Here is a 25,309-nt window from a genome sequence, read left to right as displayed (position 1 = left end):
ACTGATTAAGAGAGTTTCTTGCCATCCTATTGGGTCAGGAGAGAAAGCGCTGTTGTGTTAAAGGGCCGCAGTGGAGCACTCTTGCCTGCTGCAGTATGTTGCCAAAGCTGCATGTAGCTGCAGTATGTGTGCCTTCGAGTGAGGGAGAGCGAGAGTAGGGGAGGAGGGGGGGGTGTTCAGATGTAGATGGACAGGGGGAGCAAAAGAAGAAGAACAGAGCATGGATAAAGGGAAGGAAAAAATTTTAAACGAGGGAATGCATGACAGAAAACAGACAAAGATATTAGCGAGGGCAAGAAGGATATATATTACTGGTTGGAAAGAGAGTAGGAGAGCGGGGAAGAAAACTATGAAGAGGAGGAGGATGTGTTACGGCGCAGTTAGTGCTTGCAAGCTTTGTCCTTTGCTCCTTTTCTGCTGTATCTGATGACTGCATTAGGGTGCTACCGCGTCTCTCTTTTCAGAGTGTGATTTATGCTTCAATCAAGCACGAGCAAGAAGAGAATATTTCAAAAATCTGCTTTTTAAGCGACTTGCACGAAAAAAACAACAAAAACAAACATGAAATGATGAGGTCATGTATAAAGTTTAAAGCTGCTTGTTGCAGCAGCAGCATCGGTGTAATCCTCCGCGTTACCTTACCGTGTAGCACACGGCTGCCTGTTCGGGGAGCCCAGCGCTCAGCTCCACCACATGGTGAATCCAGGCCACCACAACCCGCTTCTGCAAACTGCACAGACCTCCTCCCTCTGTGTGCTGCTGATTTCAATAATGTTTGCATTTGTGTGTATTTTTTTTTATTATTCCATGTTTGGTAGTTATTATATACATTTATATTTATACATTTTTGCAAAGATATTAGAAAGTAAAATATGTCTCTGGCAGCGTAAACTTAGGAAAAAGCATTTCTATCGGCAAGTCTGATTAGACTAGAAGGATTATGATATCTGAGTAGCTTAAAAAGAAATTCCCAAAAGTGAAAGTGATCGCCGAACTTGGTGCAGAAGTTTCTAATAAAAAAAAAAAACTATAAGCTGTTTTCACTGACACGACATCTTACAACTGTTCATTGTAGCAATATTTGTCCACCAAGACAAATGCAACAGAAAAAAACATGCTAGTCTCTCTCAGAGTTAACCTCCTCTCAGCATTTGAAGGCCTGCAGTATGCAGTGGCTTTATGCCAGCGGGTAGAGTTTGCCAATAGCATTGATTGATTGGCCTTGTGTGGGGATTTTTGCTCATGCCTTTCTGTTGGACGGGTGGAAGAGAAACGCATAGTGATTAAGTGCCAGTTACTGAATAATCATAGTGAACAGATGGTTGGAAGTTCTGCTGAGTTAAATCTTAAAGTTTCTTGTTATTTGTGTTTCAGCCTTAATGGGATAGTTTGGATTCTCTTATATTTATTTTTTTGTCAAGTGATGTTCTGGGATTTTATTATCAGTAATGGTCTTCGGTGGGTTTGTAGAAAAGTAAACGTATCCATATGAGTGGTGAAAGGCGAACCAATAGTCAGACAAATCCCCATTTGAAGGTCAGCTGTATGTTCAAATGACTACTTCTTGCAATACCCAACAGTAGGACTGAACATTAGGAACATTCAAAATTACAGTTTTACAGTTTTATATCGGCAGAGACAACCCACGTTTCAAGAACATGGACAAATTTCTTTTATACTTCACAAGAACTCAATGCAGAACTCATGGGAAGTCCTCATAGGGCCCTTTCAACTCCAGACTTTCAGTGTAGTAGCCGTTCCATCTGTAAAAACCTCCGACCAATCACACAAGAGTCACACAAGTAAAACCTTCTGCCGGAATGGTGTAAAGGACAAGCTCAATAATCCATTAGTCAACCTTACATTAGCTTAGTAAAGCATTGTAAGGATGAGAAACTTGGTGTCGTGTGATGGGGATGTGGACCAAAAGTGCGGCAGGGACGAGGAAGATGATGAGATTTATCGAAGAAAACCAAAACTTACAAAATACGGGAGAATCACAGGAGTCAAACAGGGATCAGGAACAATGGAGTGTAACAGAAAAAAAAAAACAGAACAAAATGTAACAGAGAAACAGGAACCAGGAACTTGAATACAACCAGGAAATAATCACTAACATAAAAAGCAGGTGAGAACAGTCAACGAAACACTAATCTCCTGAGGGAAGAATCAAGGCGGGGAACTGAGGAAGGCACATACATAAACCAGAGCACAGCTGTGGATCATGACACAGTGATAGACTCCTCAGTGGTGTGTTGTGGAAGTGTAGATGGTTAGTGTTCACTAGCAGAGCATTACATGACTAGGATATTAAACATTTCAATTTGAGCTCTTTTAAATTGTGAAAATGAGCTAAAACTGCTCAGATTTAATCCATTTTCCGCACATTCAGTGACAAACGACATCTGTCTATTGTGGATAAGGGAACTGTCACATATTTGATCTTTAAGATCCGTTAAAAACATTTTCCCGTCCTGCTTCACCGAGTCAATACACTATAAAACACCATGTTGCATTGCTAGTATACTGTAGAAATAAAAATTTTCTTTTTTTGGCATATAAAACATTGTATGGTTTTCGCCACATAGCTCGGCAACATTTGCTGCCGTTTAGCGAGCTCCGATTTAAGCTGCGTCCGCGACCCCCAGTGTAGACGCCCGGGGACCATTTGTTGTCCATGTGGTCTGACCTCTACCCTGTAATCAGTCTGGCATGGTGAGACCTGCTGGCCCTCTGCAGCGCCGTGTAGTATATCATCAACTGTTTTCTTGAGGGCCAGCTTTGAGAGACGGCACCAGTCAGAGTTTGCTTGTTTCCACGTGGCTTCAGATTAAGGCCTCCCATTATCTTGAAGGCCGCCGTGTTGTGATAAGCTCTTGCGAGGCAGCCATGTGTCTGCAGGCTGCAGGTCACATCCTCGGGGGGTGCTGCTCACAGCTCCACAGAGGGGCTGTGTGAGCGTCCAGGAATGTGTTGATGGAAATCACAGCTGAGCATATGATTGCTCCAACCTCAGTAGTCATGCTGAGGCCCACTAGAAACAATTTGCACGCACGGGGACCCTCCCCTTTCCCCTTTCCCCAGTCACAGACACACACACAGATGTATGTTTTCCCTCTACGTCCTGAAGTAATGATTAAGTAATTCGCAATGTCTTGATAGTTTTACGGTTGAGTGGACAAAACTCTTTAGCATCTTTTCCAGATCAATGTATGGGGTTATTTGGGAAGATCACAACGCCGCCTGAGCTCGTACATCAGTAGTATGTCAATATTGGTAGAGGGTTTACATCTAAGGAATTTCTGGGACATGTATTTTTCAGATGACTAATTGAATACAGGAATAACTTTTGTCATCGAGTTAAAAACAACAAGTGTTTCCTGTTTTCTTCCAGTAAATCTGAAGATCTGTTTTACGTAAGTGAAACTGTAAGCACTTTGAACAAGATAAACAACAACTTCCTTCGAACCTGCTAAGTCTGCCTTTAGCGTAAAACAAAACTTACTCACTCCGTACCACGCAAGCGACAAGATAAACTCGACTCCGATGACGCTAAAGGATGTTAGTTGTGGTCCTGTCGTAAGATGGTCAATTCTATCGATCGCTGTGTGTAAGAAAATGCAGCAGCTGGAGTGCCTATATCTATGAAGAGTTGCCTTTTACATCTGTCAGATGTTCCGCACTTACAAGCCACTGGAGAACACCTCGTCAGGCTCTATGGATCAAACCTCGTCAGGCTCTATGGATCAAAGTTCTGGGCTTTTAGTTCTACCTACTTTTTTCTAAAAAATCTTCAGTCTTGTATTCTGGACAAACATTCCTCAAAGGTGGCCCTCTTGATTGTGTCTGACTCTTAGTCCTTTTTTTAGCTGGAGTCAGGATCAGGTCCAGGAGAGATGTTGTAGTTTGACTGACAACATTGCAACAGATGGTTTTATACATGAGTCACATTATATTTACAATGATTGTGATTACCTCTGATTTGCTGAATAAATAGACATGAAAGGAACTGACTAAAAATAACAAATGTCCAAAAGCAAACTTTAACCATATTTAGCTTTGCGTGATTGTCAAAACAAGCTGCAGGAAAGATATAATCCCCAACATCAGCTGACCGATCTTGGGCTTTTTGTTTGAGATTAGGACGTGACAATTTGCACTTATCAGAGTTCAGGACTTGTTTTCCTTAAAGAGTTCTCAAAAACAGACATTTTGCCTATGTCACCGTTTGTTTTTGTTTACTGTTTGGGCTTTTCTGGAAATATGGTCAGTTTCCGGTGGAGTAGGAGGATCAAGAGTAAGATAGTGGAAAACTATGTTATGAGCGGAGGAACTTCTCCAGTATCATGAGCACCAGTCATTTGCTGGAGGAGTGCCACTACACCGCAAAGAATTGCTTTTCTGTATCTTCAGCTGACTTGATTTGATTTTAAACTCATCCTCTATTACTCGAAAGGAAACTTTAAAAAAAATACAGCACCTTCTAAACTTCTCAAATTCCTTAAATGTTTTAAAATGTCATCACTTTACTTTAAATTTTAATGCAGTTTGTGATTTCCGTGCTAGACCAATAAACAGCAGTGCACAACTGTGAGGTGAAGGATAAATGAGCCATGGTTTTGAATTTCTTCTTCTTTTTTTACAGATAGAAATCTAAATAATATGCTGTACCCATATATTCAGCCCCTTTCACTCTGATAACCCTAAATAAAACCTAGGGCAATTATTTATTTTAATCAGTAAACAGAGCAAGGATAAATCAAGAGTCTTTATTGTCATTTTTTTAATTATAATGAAATGTGGGTGAACTCACCAGACAGAAGTTTGAAGTAGGGCTAGGTTATTAAATCAGATCTCAAGTAGCACTGTTCATTCTATTATCCATAAATGGAACGAATAAAGCACAACTGTAAACCTACCAAGACAAGGCTGTTCACCTAAACTGAGAGGCCATGCCAGGAGAGCATTGTTCACAGAGGCAACCAAGAGGTAGCTCCAAAGGAGTTGCAGAGATCCACCACACAACTTTAAGCGGTGCGCTGCACAACTGTGACCTTTACAGATCCTTTTGGGGAAACATGGTGGCAGCAGTATAATGATGTGGGGATGCTTTTTCTTGATCCTATCTGTAGTTCTCCTTTCATTTCAGCTGGAACAAAATAGATAGGCGTGAATTTGAGGTCGAGCTATGACGAAAAACGTAAAAGTTCAAAGAGACTTTGTACTTGAATAGACCTCCTACAAGGTATCATTGACGTACTTTCCCTTTGATCCGCTTCTTCTTTGGTGCTCTCCAGTTTATTCTGAAAAACAATGAGTATATTTGAATAATAAAACAAGATTCAGCACTTTCATGTGGTCTATTCCTTCTTTATATGGACTGTGGCCCTTTATGCATGCCGTATGTGCTTGAGAAACACTTGTTGAATCCATAACACCAGAGCGTAATCTTGCACAAACATAATAAGGCAACTTCCTAAAGTTTCCCCAAGTCTCATTATATTTTTGTTTTCTGACTCAGCTTAGTTTCATCCGGTCATTTTGGTGTTCTAGTGTTATAGATAATCAAAGCATGTCTTATTTCATAGGATATCCAGTAATCTCTGCGTGTTATATGGGTCAGTCAAGGCATCACTTTGAATGGATGAGGATATGGCTATGAATGCGAGAGGAAGCAGCTGTTACACTTGAAAAGCTGAGTGATGTGAGCAGGAGGTGACACAAGTTTTTCGCTGTGTGCAGGGGCTTTGTTAACTCTTCCAGTACTCCTGGACAGAATGTATCACGGACTTAATTTGATAGTGTAATAAAAGAATCCCTCTCAGCCCCCTCTCAGCTGTCCTGGTGGTCTTTCCGCTGCTGGTGACCCCAGCTGCGGCTGGCTGTGTTCTGGGCTCTGTTTTAACTTGCCAGATAACTAACAAACACGGCTGTGTTTGTTACTGCTTTCAAATAAGAGAAATATGGCCTAAAATGTTTCATTGCATCATAAAGGCTTGTTTGTACTGGGGACGTAATAATTCGCAGTTGCTTGGATGTTTTGTGAACAGAGCAAGAACATTGAAAAGGGGCTTGCCAGGAAACTATTGTTCGCTCACATCAAACAAAATCCAAGCTCCTCCTATTACCTTGTATTTTTCAGAACACGGCATTACTAATTCTAGGTGTCTTTGTGCTTTTTAACATTTTCTTTGAGCACCGGGGGAACATATACTTACCATTCCATTGCTTAAAGCTCAGCCGCTCAGTGTTGTAGTTTAGTTGCCACAGCTGTCTGTTATCCTAAACCTCCCATTACCCCATCATGGTCTTTCCGTTCATTGGTGATTTGGCAACTGTACTCATCACATCATGTTTGTTAGGGTGAGTAAGGTCTTTTTCAGGGATTTTGTATGAATAGTGGGTACCTAGGAGTTGACGTTATCCGCTTTCAAATGTTTAGGCACAAATTGTGGTTGAAATTGTGATCCACTCACTGTGAAGTTAACCTTTTGTATACAAAGGCCCGACAGCCTAACAAACACCCTTGCTCCATCGCCCGTTTTCAGGGCGTAAGACAAGTGTGGGTGGTGTGTGTATGCAAGTTTGTTTATAGGCATAAGAGGACTGTACACACACATGCACACCCTTACACACAAACACGCACATACAAGCAGGGCAAGTGCTTTCTGGCTTTCGGGGAATAGCAGTGGGAAAACTTTTGGTCCAAACAGCTGGCCAGTATAACAGCTGTGAGTATCAGACCCAAATATGGAGTTGGGGTTCAACGGTTTCTTTTAAGCTAATGGACTTTTTCCCCCCAAGAAAAAGAGCATCTCATATGCTGACTTTTTAAGTGAAACTGGCATCTTCTTGTTCCCTATTCATGGTTAAGCTCAAAATTATCAATGTCCCTGACAGAATCAGATATAAAGTAAAGTTTTAATTTTACCAACATGTTTATCCTGATTTTAAGTAATATTTTGGAGTGACCTAGCCAGAGTTCAGGCTTGCATCTGATAGACAATTTCTGAAGGGAGCTAAAGATAAGTTAGATGGCAAGGAGACCCTCGGCGATAAAATACCAGTGGAAACACGGCAAAAGCTTGTATGCAATTATTAGAACAGTTTAATAGCTGCAACACCAATAAAGCTTTTTCTATTGATTATAGAGAAGTTTGTAAAAAGAAGAGATGCCATTTTATTATACAATGCAAATAAAACCTTTTTTTTAATTTAAACCCATTTTACATGTTTTATTATCTTTTAAAGGATATCTTAAACAAACTTCTTGCTTGAGTGAAAACCATCTTAATTCTAAATTAGCTAGGGGTATGAATAATTAAATTTTTGCCGCAACTATAGAGATGTGGGATATTTTCAATTCAACGTAGGGTCTTGGAAAAACTCCATTAACATTTTCAGAAGTAGCATCTGCTTTAATTGGTGTTAAAGGTCTTGGAGAGAATTTGATTACATGTTAGAGTATGCCAGTATTTCATGTTGTTAAGGTTAGCTTGGAATGAAAACTCAAACACAAAGTTTAGAGACGTACTTTTATGTGGCCGCCATCGTTTTTTCTTCACTTCTCATAGTGTTTCTCTGACAGTAAAAAATTGGTGCAGCCAACTGGGAGACTGGAAATGAAAATGAGAAGCTAATAACTTTCAATTTAGCCTAAGTGCTAGCTTGTGTGTTTAGCACCCTTTGATCAGGTGCTAGTTTGGATGGTCATTAGCACATCAAGGCTAGCAGTCTGCTTGATAGCCAACTCTGTACTGTCTATATTTAACAACTTTGTCTCTCTGAATGTGAAGAGACACTGCCGGTGCGACTTTCTGAACAGTTCTGGTATGATTTTACTCAGCTAGCTAACACTAAATATGACATAGCACTACATTAGTGCACAGTGTGCGTGGTCAGATGGAAGATTGATTAGATTTAAACGTTTGTCACCTTAGACCTCACATCACCGCACAGATAATATTGACTACTTCTCCTGCTGTTTGGCTGTAAAAGCCTCTTGTCAGCTACTAAACAGTCAAAGAGTCAAACCATTAGCTACATTAAACTAGACAGCCCTTCAATATGAATACCATTGTTAACTCTTTCTGTCATTCTTTTACATCAAATAGCAAATACAGATTTAACCTTAAGCATGTTGGAATTAGGACACAAAATTACCACAAACTATTATTGTAACGCACAGCATGATAATAAGTAAGTCTGTAAGTCTGTAAAGTGAAAGCTCCATCTAAGCTTTGTGTACTCTGGAGGAAATATACCTTATGTGATAGACTTGGGCATCAAGGACACCAAAGGGTAGAAAACGAACAAAATATGTGTTTAGGATGTGGATGTGTCACACATCCTTGTTTTTCTGTGTTTTTTTAAATAAGATATCATGTTTGCCATGCATATTAATTGTGTCTTTTGGTTGACAGCAGAAAAAGGGAAAGAGGAAGCAACTACAATAGAGCCGAAAGCGAGGGTGCAGGAGCATACAGGTAAGATAGTGACAGCATTGAAATGGTAGGGGTGTAGATCAGAAGCCCTGCATTTTCAAAGCAGCAGTTTTGAGAAAAAAAAGTACTGGGTCATTTGGTTTTATCCAATCAATGACCTTTTACTGATGTTGACTGAAATTTGTCAGAATAGGTAGTGCAGAAGAATTTGTATGTAAAACCTGAACATATTCTTCCTTATATGCATAGTCATCATCTTCTTTGCTGTTCTCCAAAAGAGTCAGTCTTCTTAGATAAATGAGATGGCTTTACAGGCAACACATTTTGGTCCAAGAATGTGTTAACTCACAGGTGAACTCTTTTTGTCAATTCAATTCCATTTATTTATATTGCGCCAATTCACAACATTTGTCATCTTGACGCACTTTACAAAGTCAATTCAATCAAATCATACGGACAGACTGGTGTCGGACAGACAAGATTTTGTAAAAGATTTGTCCACAGTCCCTAAAACGTCTAAAATCGGCACAGCTATCTGCCACTAAATCTTCAGGGTTTCTTAAATATTTTTGGATATATTTTGAAACTCAGGTTCTCCCCAGCATTAGAAATGTGCTAATTTGAATTTGAATGTTGATAGCTTGACATTAGCCGCTTGTTGCCTGTGCTAACTACAAGGCTTGACCTACAAATGACTATCCATTCCAGTTACTGATTCAGTGCAAAACTGAGTTAGATGTTAGACAGAAAAGGAAATCTGGCATTTTGTTCCCCTCTCCTTGCGGATTCTTTAGCCAAACTTTACCTCATTTGGGCAAGAAAAAAATATGGAAAATCATGTTGTGAAAACCTGATTAAACGTCACTCTCACCTCACTAATAATTACCTTTATTGTCATTGCAACATACATTCCAATGAAATTTAAACTAGACAACATCAACGTATTTATGTACAACATACTGTAAAGTAGAAAAACAAAAAAAAAAACTACATGTAATACCTTAATGATGTTAATCCATAATATTTATTCTAACTCAATGAGGTTATCGTACCATGGGAATCTCATACTGACCAATGCCTAGTTGACTTCAACAAGTGTCTCCTCCACCAACTTCTTTTTGGCTACTTCTTTTTCCCCATATGAGACAACTTTAGTGAATAGACATAAAAGTAAAAGTGTAGAGCCAAAAATGTCTTTGTCTTGCTGTGTGGCATGTTTTGTTCCACACATGCTGAAAGAATGTCCACCCAACATGTCATTTGGCCTTTAAATTCAAATGTGTCACCGCATGGCCACAAATTTACATAACTGATCAGTACATAACTATCAGTAGCCCTGCCTGCCAGGCGAGGCTTTGACCAAAGAATCTGGCAATGTTGTGGTTATACAATGGATGGGCATAGACGTTCGTTGGTCAGTGATGGCCTTTACTTTTATACAACAGAGAGTTGGAGATTTCGGGTCTTCTTAGTCCTCGTAGCACTGAAGTAAGGGACTCTGGAGGAGGTGTACTCACCTTTTCTTCCTCAGCAGCTTTACTTGCCAACCAGAAAATAATCAATGATGCATTCAAATGGTTTGCCAGCGGAGAGTGGACAAGCATTTTTCACATTTAAAATGTGCGAGCAGTTTGAACACCCACTGAGGCAGCACTGCTTCAGAAAAGCCAGAGCGGAGAGCAGCCCTGTCTGGAACTGAGCTGCAGACAACACCATTTGGCCATTAGTTGCCAATTGCACTCAAACGGGTGTCCGACAGCAGCCGTAGCAGCACCCGCATACGTGTCGTGCCATTTTCCTCCCTGCCAAAGAGCACTTTGCTTCCTTGCAGTGCCTGAACAGCTGTTGTGCAATCACATACTAGGTTGCTCTTTGATTTCCCTTCAGCTCTGAGACGATTCAGGCGGACAAGACCAGGCATATCAGCTATGTGACTGAAAAATGGTAATAGGAGACAAGAATATAAAAGAAGACACACTGGTTTTGGTGGTCTCGCTGATGAGTGGGTGGTAGATTAATGTTCCGGGCGGGCTCCATTTTGTTCATTTTCTAAGCATTCCTCTTTTCATTTCAGAGGTGTTTGAATTGTGGATAATTTTCTATTGAAAAAAAAAAGCTTTAAAGGAACTCTCGCTCATAATGGGTGTTTCTCGTGCATCACACCGAGAGTAAATAGTAATTTAATTCCTCTGGTTATTTGACATGAAATCTCCTTTGCTTGAAGGCACAGATGCTGGATGCAGCTATTGATGGGGTGTGGTTAAATCCTACGTGCGGTGTTTGGTTTTTGTTAGTTTTGGCACGCTGTAATATTTTCCTTTTGATCATGTCAACAAACCCTCTTTTCTCTTCCCCCGTCTTCCGTGCATTCAGTCTGAATCCAGTGCTTTCTTTTCGTCCACCTTTCTATTTGTCTTTTTTATTATCAACCTTAGTAAGCTGCCAACTCTATCTCAGTTTAAGCTTCCATCAACATATGTTATAATTTTAAGTTTGGAAATCAAAACATGCTTAATGCACTGCAGTTCATTTTAATACATACAAGCGTCAGGACTTCTTAATGTTTAAATATAAAGAGCCTTCACGTCAACTTAGGCTTTATCTTTTGAGCTGTTTTATGTTTAATTATGTTCCACTGCTTAAATGAAGCTTTTTTTTTCTTCCATTGTCTTTCTTGCATTCTGCCTAAACCGCAGAACTTAAGCCCCTAAACTTAAATCTAAAACTCCCTGCACTTCCTCTCCAACCACATCAGACCCAGCTGTCAACAACTTTACATTCGACCCAAAGCACACTTCCCACTTTAATCTTTTGTGGTGCCAACTTATCAGGCTCATCATATTTATTCATTCCTTTTAGAGTGGGCTGTCTTTGCGCAATAGCATAAAAGAAGAACATGGAGCACGCACAAGTGTAGCAGGAAAGCTTGCAACTTAACCTGGACCTAAGTTGAAAGATCCTGGTGGCAGCTGTAACAGGAGACAAGTCAGACATTCTCTACCAAAGCTAAGGAGGTGAAAGGAGGTGAAGGGTGTGTATGTGTCTGACAAGGTGGGAACAATCTGAGTCTTTTTTTTTTTCTGGTTCATAAAAATGAGTTGTGGAACAGCACGTCTGGGTGGCAGAGCTATTACAGGTACCCGCACCCTCTTTATGTGTATGAGCCTGTACTTAGGACATTTATAACTTTCCCCCCTCTGATTTTTACAGCCCAACAAGGATATTTCTCTTTGTTTTAATTGTGATGGAGATTTACAGGATCTTGCGTCTGTATGTTTTTGCAGCTCAAAGCCGAATGACTGAATGAAGGCCTGTGCACTGTTCTCGTATGACTGTGATTCACTCCCAAATCGGAGGGACATGATTTATGCACTTTATCTTGACAACATTGCTTTTAGGAGCAAAAATAAAAGCCATAACAAAGTCCAGATGGACTTCGGTCCAGCAGTGTTTAAATAACTGCCTTGGCTTTCACCCTGTGCAGATTCAGATTCTATCTCGTGTTTTGAGATGCCTTTCTGTTCAACAGCACTCCACAGAACTGAAACAGATTAAGCGAAGCTGAAGACAATTATCAGCATTTGTCATGAATTAGCGGAACACGTGTAAAACTTTGCACCGCAGTCTGGCCAAATTGAAGACTTAGTTCGTCAAACCGTTCTGTATAAATAGGTTGGACTGTGAGGTGGGGTTCAGGGCTATCATTCGGCGCGAGCAGTTTTCTGTTTACTGCGTATGCAGAGGGTGCCTCAGGAGGGGGGAAAAATGTGCAAAAGGGACCTCTCTTTTCACTTTTACGATTTTCCTAGAATCCTTTGGAGAGCGTGGAAAGACAGGCATGTTTATGAAGGTTTCCAGATGGTCTGGTTTGCACCCCCGGCTTTTCCTTTTCAGTTCTTGGGCCATGAAGGATTAATCAAAGTCAGTGGCAAGAGGTGATGCCTAAACACTATGGCTCTCACTGACCCAATAGGAAACCTCTTCTTAGCTCCCCACACACTCAACCTTCCGGGCTACAGAGCTAAGCAAAACTGAAATGCAATGTTAAGAAACCAAGCAAACTTATCAAAACCTTGGCTTCATGAGTGCACATATAAAAAAAACTAGAGAAAACGAAAACCCTTCTTTCAAATCTCACCAACACAGCAGCCAATCTCCTTCTCTGGGTTAAAGCTGGAGTTGGCGATCTTACCAGAAGGTTCCCCAAGTCCCTTTTTAATAACTGTGCATGCACAAGATTGTCTTACCTTGCTCTTCCGCTTTTCAAGGGGATCGCGTGAAAAAAATCTCCCAAACCCACTCTGGTCTTATTTCTTTCTGCTAAGACCTTCCTCTTCTTTCTCATAAACATGGATGTGGTTCACTTCTTGTGACTCTCAGCCATGTTCAAAGTATACAGTGAGAGCAGTGGAGCTACAATGAACAGCTAACCTCTAAGCTAGCTGCTAACCAGGCAGATAAGCTAACCAGATGCATAAACATTAGAAGTGCACATGCGCAGCCAGCAAGCGGAAACTCAGAAGGAAAGAGCACAGACACTGGCGTCACGTGAGTATGTCAGAATGATTGACATGTGGGACAACCAATAGAAGATGATTCCCCCGGAACTTGTGGGACAGATGGGGGTAAGTATATAACGCCTATGGGTGAGAGCAGGAACAAAACTCCATGCCCTTCAGACCGAACGGCAATGATTGGTTACAGTTTTTACTTGCCTGCAGCTCCCACACAGAACAATTTTTTTAACCTCCCTTTTGTGAATACATAATGTATTAATTACTTTCATGATGAAAGGACGATTGTACCCAGTATAACAAAAAGTGTTTCTGAACAGGATTACCAACTATAGCTTTAAGGGGCACTGTCCCCGTTATTCAGCAAATAATTAATGACGACACTTACAGTCTGGTCCCCTTAACTTTAAAGGGTGCCTAAACAGCAATGTGCGGAATGCAACTCATGTAGACTTTATTACAGAGATAGTTAAGAAAGTAAGAAGTACTTTAGATATCACTGATCTGATGCAAGTAGTTCACTGGGATGGATCCAGATATAGGGACTGGATCAAGAATCTAAACTGAAGAGTCTTTATTGTCATTTTGTGATCATACTGAAATACTGGGTGTCTGGGACAGTTAGTGACAGCAACTTTAAAAGCCTAGGGTAGATTTCCTTTCAGTTGGTTGCGTTGGTGTCTAACATACAAGCAAAAGGTTTGGAGAAAGCTAACTTTTTTTTTTTTTTCTGCAGTTATGTCTAAGGCAGCCTCACTTAACATTGCTACTAGGTCACCTAACAATTATTCCACAGAATGCACAGATATGTAGATCAGGGGTTCTGCCTTAGTCTTGATTTTATGCTAAATGTATGCTCTATAAATGATAAATAATATGCTTTTCTAGATTTGTACATATAATTTGATATGTGCCTGAGACAATTAATTACAGCAACATTAACATACTAGGGTAAAACCATTAGTCTGGCTACTTACCAAAAAAAATAAATCCAAGTTTATTCTCATTCTCCTCTATTACTGTTGAGTAATATGCAGTTTGAGATTACGTTTTAATAGATCATGAATATAATTATGCCTGAGACAGTTACAATAAAATATAGTCATTTCTCAATTTTTAGAAGAGACATTGTTTGTTAATATTTTTGGCCATGTTAAGGAAAATGTTTACCTGAACTAGGTGAGAAACTTTAAATATCAAAAATCACTTGATTTACTACACACAAAGAAATTTGTATATTTTAGAAATTAAACCTTTTCTAAATTGGAAACTTTAAGAAAAAATAAAGCCTTCACTGCAATATACAATAATGTGAAGAATATCAAAACCACCATGAAAGATATAGTGTAACAGCCGCTTGATAAGAATAAAGGAAAGCAATCAGACTAAAGCTGTATTAAGCAAATGATGTGCTTTCACTGTGATTATTTTCCTGTGCTTCATATTCAGACATTATTTTGATAAAAGATTTAGCCCACTTAAATGTAATCTTCCTCAAAAGACAAATACTCAACTAATGTAAAACTCATGTGACTAAAAGCAATTAAAGAAATCCAAAAACACACATAAAAAGAATAGCTGTTCAGCGTAACAAAATCCACATTACATCCGTGTCACGGGTTATGAATGTGTATCTAAGCTGGGTCTACTAGGCGTGAAAAACTAAACTCTTCCTCACGCTGTTAATTGAACCATCACAATGTATTGAAAGTAACTGAGCCACCATCACATTTGAAGGTGTTAAAAAAATACTTACTGCCAAGAAATTGTGGGGAAAAAAACAGTGTGAAAGGCAGTTACTGCAACAGAAACAAAAAAAATCAGCTGCAATCAAAGGAGATTAATTTACTTATGGGTTTGGTGAATATGCTGTATCTAAAGGGGGAAACTGTGTTATCGGTGTTTAGATCAACTCTGAGGATCTGCAGTACAATCTATGCTAGCAGAATCTGGTCTAAAGGTCCGTCCTATCAAATCACATGCATGCATACATCCAGCCTCAGGTCACCAGGATCATTAGTTAACCTTGCTGGTCAGGAACTTTTTTTTTTTTGACAAAAGGGAATAAGAAAAACTAGAAGGCATAACACATCCAAACCTTTCCAATCTTAAAGAGGGACATTCTTGAATTTCTTTACACATTTCTTTTGGTTTACCATTGGTATATGTGATATGGGGGTAATTATAACATAACTATATCAGAACAAGTTTTTATCCTTTTGAAGTGTTTATTGCACTGTAATTCTTCTAAATAATATATTTAGTGTTTTTGTTCAAAAAGAAACAGGGATTCATTAAGAAAAAGGCATTTGAGGACTTATTTAGAGTGTGTAATACATACAAAGATCAGTACCAGAGATGATTTTATTCCAAACATGTCCCCCTTCATCAAATGTGGTTGGATCAGCATTGCACAATAATGACAAAAAAAAAACAAAAAAAACCTTTATCTAATTAGGTAAGAGCCGGCAAAATCGATCGGTTTATTTTTGCAGCTTGTTGCAGAATGTCAAAGCCAGTTACGGTATTTATGTGCTTTTGTAGCCTGACAAAACTCCCTGCAGATGTGCAGCTCATACTGAAAAGTTTCCAGAGGATCTCCGGTTTTCCACGCTAAGTTGATTGAACGTTTATGCTTTCATCAGTTCGTCCGCAGACCGCAGTGACAGAGCACTGAGGAGCATATCTATCTGTCTCTCAAATCCTTGCATAGATGTGCCAGTGGTCGCTGAGGTTCTTCACTGTCCAATGTGATGCAGCATGTCAAGCTTGGCTCCTTTATTTCGTGGTTAGCTTCACAGACTTGGGCTCTCTTAGCTTTTTGGGAGAGATGTGATGAAGCTATAACATTTTTTGTCACTGTTCAGTGTTAAAACTATGCAGAAGAAGTCATAGATTTCATATCAGCAACTCAGTAGCTGGAGGCAAATAATTCTTGCTTAATTTTATGTGCTGATAAGCTTTGTGGTTGTTGAGAAACACGCCACTTAAAGGAGAATGTATTGTTTTAATGCTGGTAGTCTTTACGGTTTTTTTGTTTCTGGTTAGACCTTTCACACAAGTTGTTCTATAATGATTTGTTGTCCTATATTGGTTGCAAAGAATGTTTTATGTGATGGAAGTAGTGCTCATATAAAGGCTATTTGAACATTTTAAAGAAAATGTTCTTGTACTATTGCTACTAAATGTTCCTTGATAAAATGTATCCTTTAATTGCAAAATTATACTTACAACATGAGTACGTAAAGTACAGAAACAACTTTTTGGACAAACCTTTTTTTTTTTCCTGTGATGAGAGTAAAGCTGTGTTTCTGCTTCTTAGAAGACGCTCTTGAAGACAAACAGGTGGGATTTGTTGTTTGTCCAAATGAACCCTGTGTGCTGAGTGTAGATGTGTGGGCTCCACCTGCAAGCACTCAGATGGATGTCAACACAAAACCAGCCTGCTGCTCTAGCTGTTTAGGAAAAAAGCTCCTATTTTAAGGACACTTAATGAAAAACCCCTGTGTTCAGTCATTCTCTAATTCACTTTAACTCGATGATTTTTGATGCTTTCCATCTTTACAATGTGTTGATGTTGAGCATTATGTTTAGGTTTGTATGAATCTTAAATAATCAGCACAGAGATCCTACTGAATGATTATAGTCTGTAATCTGCCTAATCGTCAATAAAAGTTCTTGATGTTATTACCGGAAGTCGAGATAACACTATTCAGGGAAAATAACTGATTAAGCTGTTGTTTTTCAGAGGCTCTGGTTCAAGCATACTGACTTCTGAACTTGTGAAATTTTATAAGAGTAAAGTCCTCCAGTTTTTTTTTACAAGATTTATCATTAACATAAAAAAACTGGAATCTGTCAGAATAAATATTGTCTAAACCACCCTAGCGCTGTTCCCTTGAACTCAACAGCGTGTCTGAGCACTTGTACGAGAATAGACAAACTATCATAAGCGCCAGTGTCTGTTAAGACAGAGGAGAAGGAATCTTAGAGCAAACAGAAGTAGGATGTGGTTATTATCAAGTTGTATTCAAAAGCATAGGCACAAAGCGTGCAGGCATGTTGATTGTCGCACCTCAGTTAGTGCTTTTCGTACACTCTGGATGTGTTCTGCTGAAGCACATCTACACAGACCAGATTACTGTACTTCACTGGTTTTATCAGAAACATTGAAGCATTTAAGTGGAACAGGTTTAAAACGGATCAGTGCATGTCATTTAATAGCAAATAATAGGGGCGGGATTTATTCATCTGTGACCGAAGTACATTTGACTCCTGTACCCTTACATTTTAGAATAAAATTGTTTACATAACTTTAGCAGCTGAGGTATTTTCCAGGAAGGTACCAAAATTGTTTATCACTGAAAATAATAGACATTGTAAAGATAATCCACAGTGAAGTCCATTTTGTTTAGCCTTGCTCCCAAAAAAACTTTAATAGCACAGCTTGTGCACAGTCCTCAATGCAGCAACCTTGATGTTAGATGTTAAGTGTTCAACATCTGCAGCACCCTATATGGGTTTCCACCCACGTGTTTTTTTTTTTTCCCGTCTCTGAAAAAAACAATTTAAACTTTACGTACGGCATGATTGAAAATGTTTGCAGTTTTGGAAGTGAAATACAAAAAGTTGGTATCCATTATGCAGGAGGCAGGTGGAGCAGAAAAAAAAAAAACGATGTGATTGTGAGTTTAAATGTAGCCCCGCCTCCCGCCGCTGAAGCTAAAAAATGTTTTCCCATGGAAGCGGCAGCGGATAAAACACAATATTATTGTGTTTTGTTAAACCTTGGAATATGTGTGACAGCAAAGCTTAGGAGTTTAGATATGTAATCCTGTTTCAACTGAGATGTTGGCCATGAATCACAAATTAACTAATCTCAGATTAAACCTGTTGTAAAAGTATATCTTGGTTTATTATTCGGGTGGATGTTTATTGGAGTTGAACCTGAGATAGAATGAGTGTGGCCTGCACTGCATTGTGAAAGTTGAACTGGGACACCTTGGTTCTTTGTGAAGCAATCATATTTTCATCCTGCATACTCTTGCATTTTTTATGTTGTATGACAGTTTTGTGCTTGAGTTTCCTTAAATGAAAACCTACTGGAGTTTTTTCATTTTATTTTTTTTTGCAATCTGAAACTAGAAACAAGAGTGCCAGCCTGCAACACATGATTGATTTGCTTCTTTTACTAACAGTACGACTAACCTCTGTAAGTTTTCTCACAGCGAAATTTCTCTAACTTCTTGAAAAACTAAAGAAGGAGAAGCAAGAGTTGTGAAACCCTGCAGTGGAGGCAAACTGCTTACTAAATGTCAGAGCCAGAGGCCCAGCTGAAGAAATTCCTGGAGCGATTTCTTGTCACAACTCTTTGCACGGCATGAGTATCAGGCTGCAGATGCATTGGAGCTGTTAACATTTTGCTTAGTGCAAAGCATCTGAATCTCCACCAGCAAAACTGCAGCATCTAACTACAGCTACAATCACATGTCAGCATCTGGCATGCTCAGGACAACCCTCCTTCCTCAAGCCCAATCCTGCCATGATTTACCAGTCCCTGTGTTTTGATAAGCAGACTTCATCCCTGGCATGTTATATCAGCTCAGTCAGAGAAGAAGATGGGGGGGGGATTAAGTTCAGATACATGACATTTTGGGCCATTCCAACGAATTGAGTCAGTGCATAAACAACTCCTACGTTATGTCAGGGATAATATTTATCTTTCGACGTAGAAGCTTCTTCAGATAGTGTCAACACTGCTTAGAGACACAATTACATCTGAGGCTGAACATCGAAGAGTCCCTTCAGAGATAAAAGTGTGTTTTATAAGTAAATCACAAAATACTTGTAGATATGCAAGACAGTCACTGTGATAAAACTGTCCCAGAAGTGCATCTTTAAAGAAATACTAAGTATGGCCATTAATCCTATCTTTTATCCATATTTTGACTTCACTACGTTAACCTGGCCTAATCTTTTGGTGACTATTAGGACAAAGAATTTGCCATTATGAATACAACAGCCTTCATACTTTTGCCACCTCTAGTAAACATGAGTAAGAATGGTTTAAATAAATTATAGTAGCATATGTTTCAACTGCCAATCTTCAGTTTGCTGCTAAAGAGGACATATCAAGCAAAATCCACTTTTTTTTTTAGCCCTTAAATAAATTTTTTTGTGTGTACTTGGAGTCTCTAGGAATGAGTGTTGTCTTTCCCGGTGCTGTGTAAATGTCTTTATGTTCATTTTGGGTCACAATTCAAGTCGTACAGTTTTCTTTGTTTTATATTTTTTGAACTGTTACGTCAAAGTATTTGCTACAAAGAGGTGTATTTAGCCCGCTACGCCACAGAGGGACAGATTTTCTAGCAACTATTAAAACACGGGAAAGACAAGGTTAACAAAATAATAGAACAAAACAGTAGTTTGTGTCAACCTCCTATGTGATAAAATGATGCTGTAGCAAATAAATGTAGGACATCTTGCATCTCTGAATAAATATACTCAGATTAAATGTTTATTTTTTCAAAAAAGTTTAGTGTGACATTATGCAATTGGGATAAAAGACGCATTTATTTCAAGGGTTTTTGCATGGCTTTACCAAGAAGTGTGGGGTTTTCCATTTATTAAACTGATTTCTTTTTCCATCTATAGCTTAAAAAGTATATGATTTAAAGTCAAAATATGAACAAAAACAATGATTAATGGCCATGCTTAGTGTTTCCTGAACTCTGTATTTGTGAAACAGATTTGTGATGAGCAATTTTACCTATAGAACGCATGTTTATCTCCAAAAGAACTCTTCAATGTTCTGTCCCTCTAACTCTTGTCTGTATTTTAAGGCTTTGTACACTAGCTGTGCCAATAATGATGGAGGTCTTGGCAAACATGTAAAAAAAAAATGTAACGTTGTCTTTTCTTTTTTTGTTCTTTTAAACCAGTAACCACAACACTATCTCCAGACTCAGGCCATACCAGAAGGTGCAACGACACAGAGAAGAACTACTGTGTGAATCAGGGCGAATGTTACTTCATCACTGGTATAAATAAGATTGCCTGCAAGTGAGTTCTCTTCCTGGTGCTTTTGGGATTCCCCATTTTTACTGTCAAAATGTCAATGTTTAAAAAATAAATGTGTTTGCCCTATAATAACACTGTAATGACAAATAAGAAATTGTGGTTATGATGTTGCATGTTTCTCTCAGCAGCAGTGGTTACGTCTTAAAGAAGGGGTGGGTGGGTGGTGGGGAGGGGGGGGGGGGGCTGAGTTCCTTTAATCCACCACCTGTTGTGTATTTTAATGCTAATAATGGAGTGCGGCGGTTTGCTTACTCTTTTAAGTCTTGTTTAGCGTACAGAAGGGCTGCACATTAAAAGCCCTTTTAAAATGTCATGAGTCACTGGTTTAGTAGTGAGCAAATATTTATGCTTGTTAGAGGCCCCCAATGAGATAAATACAATGATTGCTTACATTTGAAAGAGAGGATCAAGGCCTATGTGTAAAGATGTGTTTAACTCTATCACTGCGTTTTTTTGGGGGGGGGTTTTAGGGTGGAAAACAGGTTGACGTTTTCTTAGAAACAGCGTTTTTTCTCTCTCTCTCTTTTGATGTTTAGGTTTGGGCTTGTGCTGGGCTTAAGGTCTAGAAACACGAGCAAGGACGATGATCAGGAGCAAGACACAAACAAGGAGTTTTCTATTTGTCGTCACAACCACAATTCGGTTTAATTCTGATTTTTTTAGGTGATAGCCCAGCCCAAACTAGCATAACGCCCACACCATGATGCTGTCACCCTCCTGTTTGACAGTGGGGTTGGTGTATTCAGGTTAATGTGAAGATGCTTTGCCTCAGATAACGTTTTGCACGTTGGCCAAAAAGGTTTAGTTTTGGGCTCATCTGACAAGAGCACCTTCTCATACTTGTTTGCTACATATTGGTGTTCCCCACGCTTTTTGTGGCAAACATAAAACTGGACTTCTAATTGCTTTCTTCTTGCCTCAATTCTCTAAAGGCCAGATTTGCTGAGTGCGCACCTTTTAGCAGTCCCGTCAGTTGATGCTCCCTCCTGAGCTGTGGATCTTTGCAGCCAATTCTATGATCAATGCTCCACTGCCAAGCCTGTCATGATAAGTTAGATTTACTACATAGATAATGTCTGAAGACAAAGACTGCCCTGAATTTCACTCATGGATATTTGAGTAAAGGGGACTGAATGCAAACACATGCTGATGCAAGTACAGCTTTTTCTGCCATGTATCGTTTTTCCTCCACCTCTAAATCATGCAGAATTTGTGGCTGTAAATTCATCAGCTTTCCAGGATTTTTAATCATTTGGCAACGCGCTGTATACTGATGTTTGAGTTCAGATCACTGAAAGAACAACAGAAACAGTTGCAAAAATCTGATGATCAGCTTGTGTACCACATAAACGATCACCTAATATGTCATCACTAGTTTGATTTCATATATTGCAATCAAATAGCACGAAACACATGAATCTCTGTCCAAAGGTTGTCAGACATTACAAAGCAGGTTTTCTAAGAGCACAAACTGTCACATAAGTCTGTCGGCCGGTTTGATGTAGAGCCGAAACATTAGCAGGACCCCGCTGCCAAGTCGGCCAGAGCGGGAACGCCTAAAAAAAAACGGCGAGGACATGGCTGCAACAGCAGTTCGATATGCTGTGCACAAATCAGAGGCAGCAATAAGTCAGCCGCTGCAGCTAATTCACTCATGGCCGGGGCGCAGGTCCAGAAAAGTTGGCTAATGCAGGGAAGGCCTGCAGCGATTTGTTGTCCCGCGGCCACCTCATTTGATACATGCCAAGCTTCCCTGGATATTACTCACAGGCTAAAATATCCTGCAGACAATAAGTCTGTGTTTCATACCCATCTGCTTCTCATTGAAGTATGAACTTTGGACAGGTAACGCTAATTAATGATCTAAATATGTTTATATGAAATACATATCGATAAACAGGGAAATCAGATTACAAAGGAAATGGAAAATAATTAAAGAGAAGCAGGGATATTTTAACTGGAAAGTATAATTTCCAGTTCTACCAGTTACTTTCATTAAGCAAGAAACAAAGAAGCTTAGATTTAGCTGTGAGTTGTTGATCACGCAGTTCATTGCAAAAGTATTTGTACCCTGTGTTTTTATTTTTTTTATTTTTTGGTCGATTAACCAAAAGGTAGTGCATAATTATACGATTGAATTTCTGAAAAGTGTGGTTAGCATTTGTATTCAGCCCCTTTTTTCTCGGATATTCTTAAATAGTGTCAAATGTAACCAATCACTTCCAAAAGTCCCCAAATAAGAAAACTTAAGTGCACCTCTATTCCATTTAATTCTAGTATAAACACAACTATTCAGAGGTCTGTTGGAAAACATCAGTGAACAAACAGCATCAGGAAGACCAAGGAACACATCAGACCAATCAAGCTGTGGTGATCCAGCCAGGCAAAGGTTAGGGTTTATCAGTCAAAAAGCCAGCCAAGAAGATCATTTTAAATCTGGAAGAGATCCAGTGATTAGGTGGGAGAATTGTTTGTGTGCTCCACAAAGCTGTCCTTTACAGAAGAGTTGCAAGAAGAACAATGTTTTTAGAAAAAAAAAAGTTACGAGAAGTCTGATCTATCCACGTAGACAAATATGAAAACACGTGGAAGGAGGGGTGCATCACTCTGAATATGACGTTTCAACCTCGAAACATAGAGGTGGCAGCATCACGCTGTGGGTATCTGACTACAAATGGATGGAGCTGAAAACTATGCTATCACTTTCTTTCCACTTTACAATCATGCACTCACCTTGTGTCAGTCCATCACAAACAATCCACAAAAGTGACATATAGTTTGAGTTTGTAATGAGAAAAAAATATGGAAAAGTTTGAAGGGTATGGATCCATTTGTCAGACACCATTATGTATATATACGATAATAAAGTGGAAATAGACACATTTGTATTATCGACTACTTCTTGGTGTTGTTCCTAAAAAAAACATTCTCGCTTTTGATTCCGATCTATCAGAACGGAAATGTTCAGCGGTTTCAATGTTCTAGTCTCTGGGACTGAGCATGTGTAACATCTCTGCAAACAGCAGATCCTCCCAGACAAGTCCAAACGCATGCTAATTTGCTTATTTCTTTCCCAGTGCTACATGTTTGGTTCTTATCCCATCCCAGATCACAGTGTAGTTAATTTTTATCTTAATTACTCTATGACAGTTTACATATTTTAACTTTCAGCCAAGTTTCCTCAGTGTTCTGGTGGTGCGGTGCCACAGCAACAAACTGATCCATCACTCAGGATGAGTAATTTTTTACTTGAACGCTACACTGCTCCTGGGAGGCATAGTGAGAAGCTACTAAATTACAAGCAATGACCTCTGTTGGGTTTGGCGGTCTTGTGTAGGAGCCCCTCGAAAGACCCCCTTTTCTCATCCTAATGAGAAACGGGGAATGAGGAAGTATGGTCAACACCCTTGATCCTGGAGATAGACTGTCTTCAGTTACAAAAACGTTAAACTACATGCTAACCCCATAAACCACTTTAAACAAACGGTCAAACATGAGGGACCGGCTATGTTTTCATAAACCATATTTCTAAAATTCCAGTCAGAAAATCTGGAGTTTGTTTTTGTCTGATTTGTTGTTACAGTGATAAAACTAACCCATTTGCAGGTTTCGACCACAGCTACCTGGATTCCAGGGAGCTTTGCGGGGAAAAACCTTACTAACCTATATTCACCTTTTTTGCACAGGTTGTTTTTGGTTGCTTTACGGAGCAGTGATGAAGACTGGGGCTGTCATAATTTAGTTTTTGATTACCATTTCTTTATCCTTTTGCATTGGCCTAATTTTGTGTTTATTAATATCAAGAGGCTCTCAAAATTGTGCACAGCCCCAAAGTACCAAGTTTTTGAGATCTCCCAAAAAAAGTGACTATGATAATGTCATCATTAAGCAAAAAGCTTTTATTTCAAGCATATGTCATTTTGGATGTCTTGTAAGAATCAACACTACTGGTCCCCCATCACATTTGCCTGGGATTTAATTTACAAATTTTTTTACGTAAATTTTTTTAAAAAGAGCATGACATTTTGACCGAATAATGTGGATTTACATTTACATGTCGAGTTAAAATGTGCTTTTTCAGTTCTTAAAAAGTTACATTTTTAGAGACGCAGGATTTTTGTCCAGCAGCAATAGATTATTTCGAAAAGATTTCTACCTGCAATCTGAGGTATATTTCACAGAGTGAACTAACTGTTGTGTTTTTAGGGAATATATAATTTAAATGTATATAAACACACCATGTCCACAGCCATGCTCAGGAGATCCCACAGATTTAGTTATGAACTCTGTCCAGGCTGTTCCAAGAAATGAACTTTCCTTTCAAGATGTCACTTTGTTGTTGATTTGGAAGGTTGTTTGGAGTCACATTGATGGTAGAAAATAAAATCCAGCTTTATCCTTATAAAACCAACTAAAATATTTGCTGTTTGGGTAAAAATTGTATTTTATTTAGAATTTTTCTTTTGTTTTTTTGTTTTTGTTTTGGTTCTACTTTTGTTTGACTTTTTTTTTTCTACTTGACAAAATCCAGCTCCATTTGTAGAAATTGTGGAACTGCCACCGGTGGGTTTCCCCCACTTGTGTGGCTGTTTCTTATAATGATTTTATCAAGTATTTATTTATTCATTCTGGGGCCAAACACGTATTTCCAAATAATGGCTCAACTGTTTAGCTGAGTTTAGTCACAACAGAGCACAACAAGTCGTCTTGAAAGAGTTTGGGGGGATTTTAACCAGGACTGGATTATGTTTTGCAACCTTACCCCTTCAAATAGAAAAAAAAACAAAAACATTTGTCACATGTAGAACAAAACCACCAAATGACAGAAATCCTGTGGTCGCTTCAATACTGCTGATGGCCTATAAATTAAAGAAAATGTTAGAAAAATCGTACGAGGAAAGCTAAAGTTTATTTCTGGTTGTTAAGATTTAATATAAATAATTGTATGCGTGTGTCCAGTATTTTTGAATGCTAAAAGTGAATTAAACAAAGTATATAGTGTCAAGGTGTGCTCAGTAATGCAACCAGGTTATTGAAGTGTTACGTTTTTTTTTAATCATGTTATATAAAAACTGAAACAAATTTGTTTATTTTCATCATGTCACTTCATGCGTCTCAAAAACTTGGCTTTTAAACAGGGGCGTGCAGGTCTTTGAGAGCCGCTCTCATTTTTATGCACTGTACGCGCCGTTTTTGGCTACAAGAATAGATGCTTTGACACTGTAAAATACACCTCACTTCCCGTGTTTTCCTTTTTCATAACGCTTGTCT

At 39.0% G+C, this 25,309-nt stretch overlaps 1 protein-coding gene across 7 annotated transcripts in view; it reads left to right on the top strand.

Moving 5' to 3' along the window:
- Positions 1-25,309, top strand: part of nrg2a (neuregulin 2a) — a 120,472-nt gene that overhangs the window by 77,618 nt on the left and 17,545 nt on the right. For 4 of the 7 annotated variants that reach the window (XM_021312150.2, XM_021312152.2, XM_036143137.1 and 1 more), the window contains exons 4-5: positions 8,424-8,486; positions 19,900-20,020. In XM_021312150.2, the coding sequence (XP_021167825.2) occupies positions 8,424-8,486; positions 19,900-20,020 (184 nt within the window). The remainder of the gene's footprint in view (positions 1-8,423; positions 8,487-19,899; positions 20,021-25,309) is intronic. The other 3 variants (XM_036143140.1, XM_012855282.3, XM_036143138.1) reach the window with 2 other exon arrangements.

Source organism: Fundulus heteroclitus, chromosome 11, assembly GCF_011125445.2.
Source record: "Fundulus heteroclitus isolate FHET01 chromosome 11, MU-UCD_Fhet_4.1, whole genome shotgun sequence".
Classification (NCBI taxonomy): Eukaryota; Metazoa; Chordata; class Actinopteri; order Cyprinodontiformes; family Fundulidae; genus Fundulus; species Fundulus heteroclitus.
This window is presented reverse-complemented; position numbering and strand designations above follow the sequence as displayed.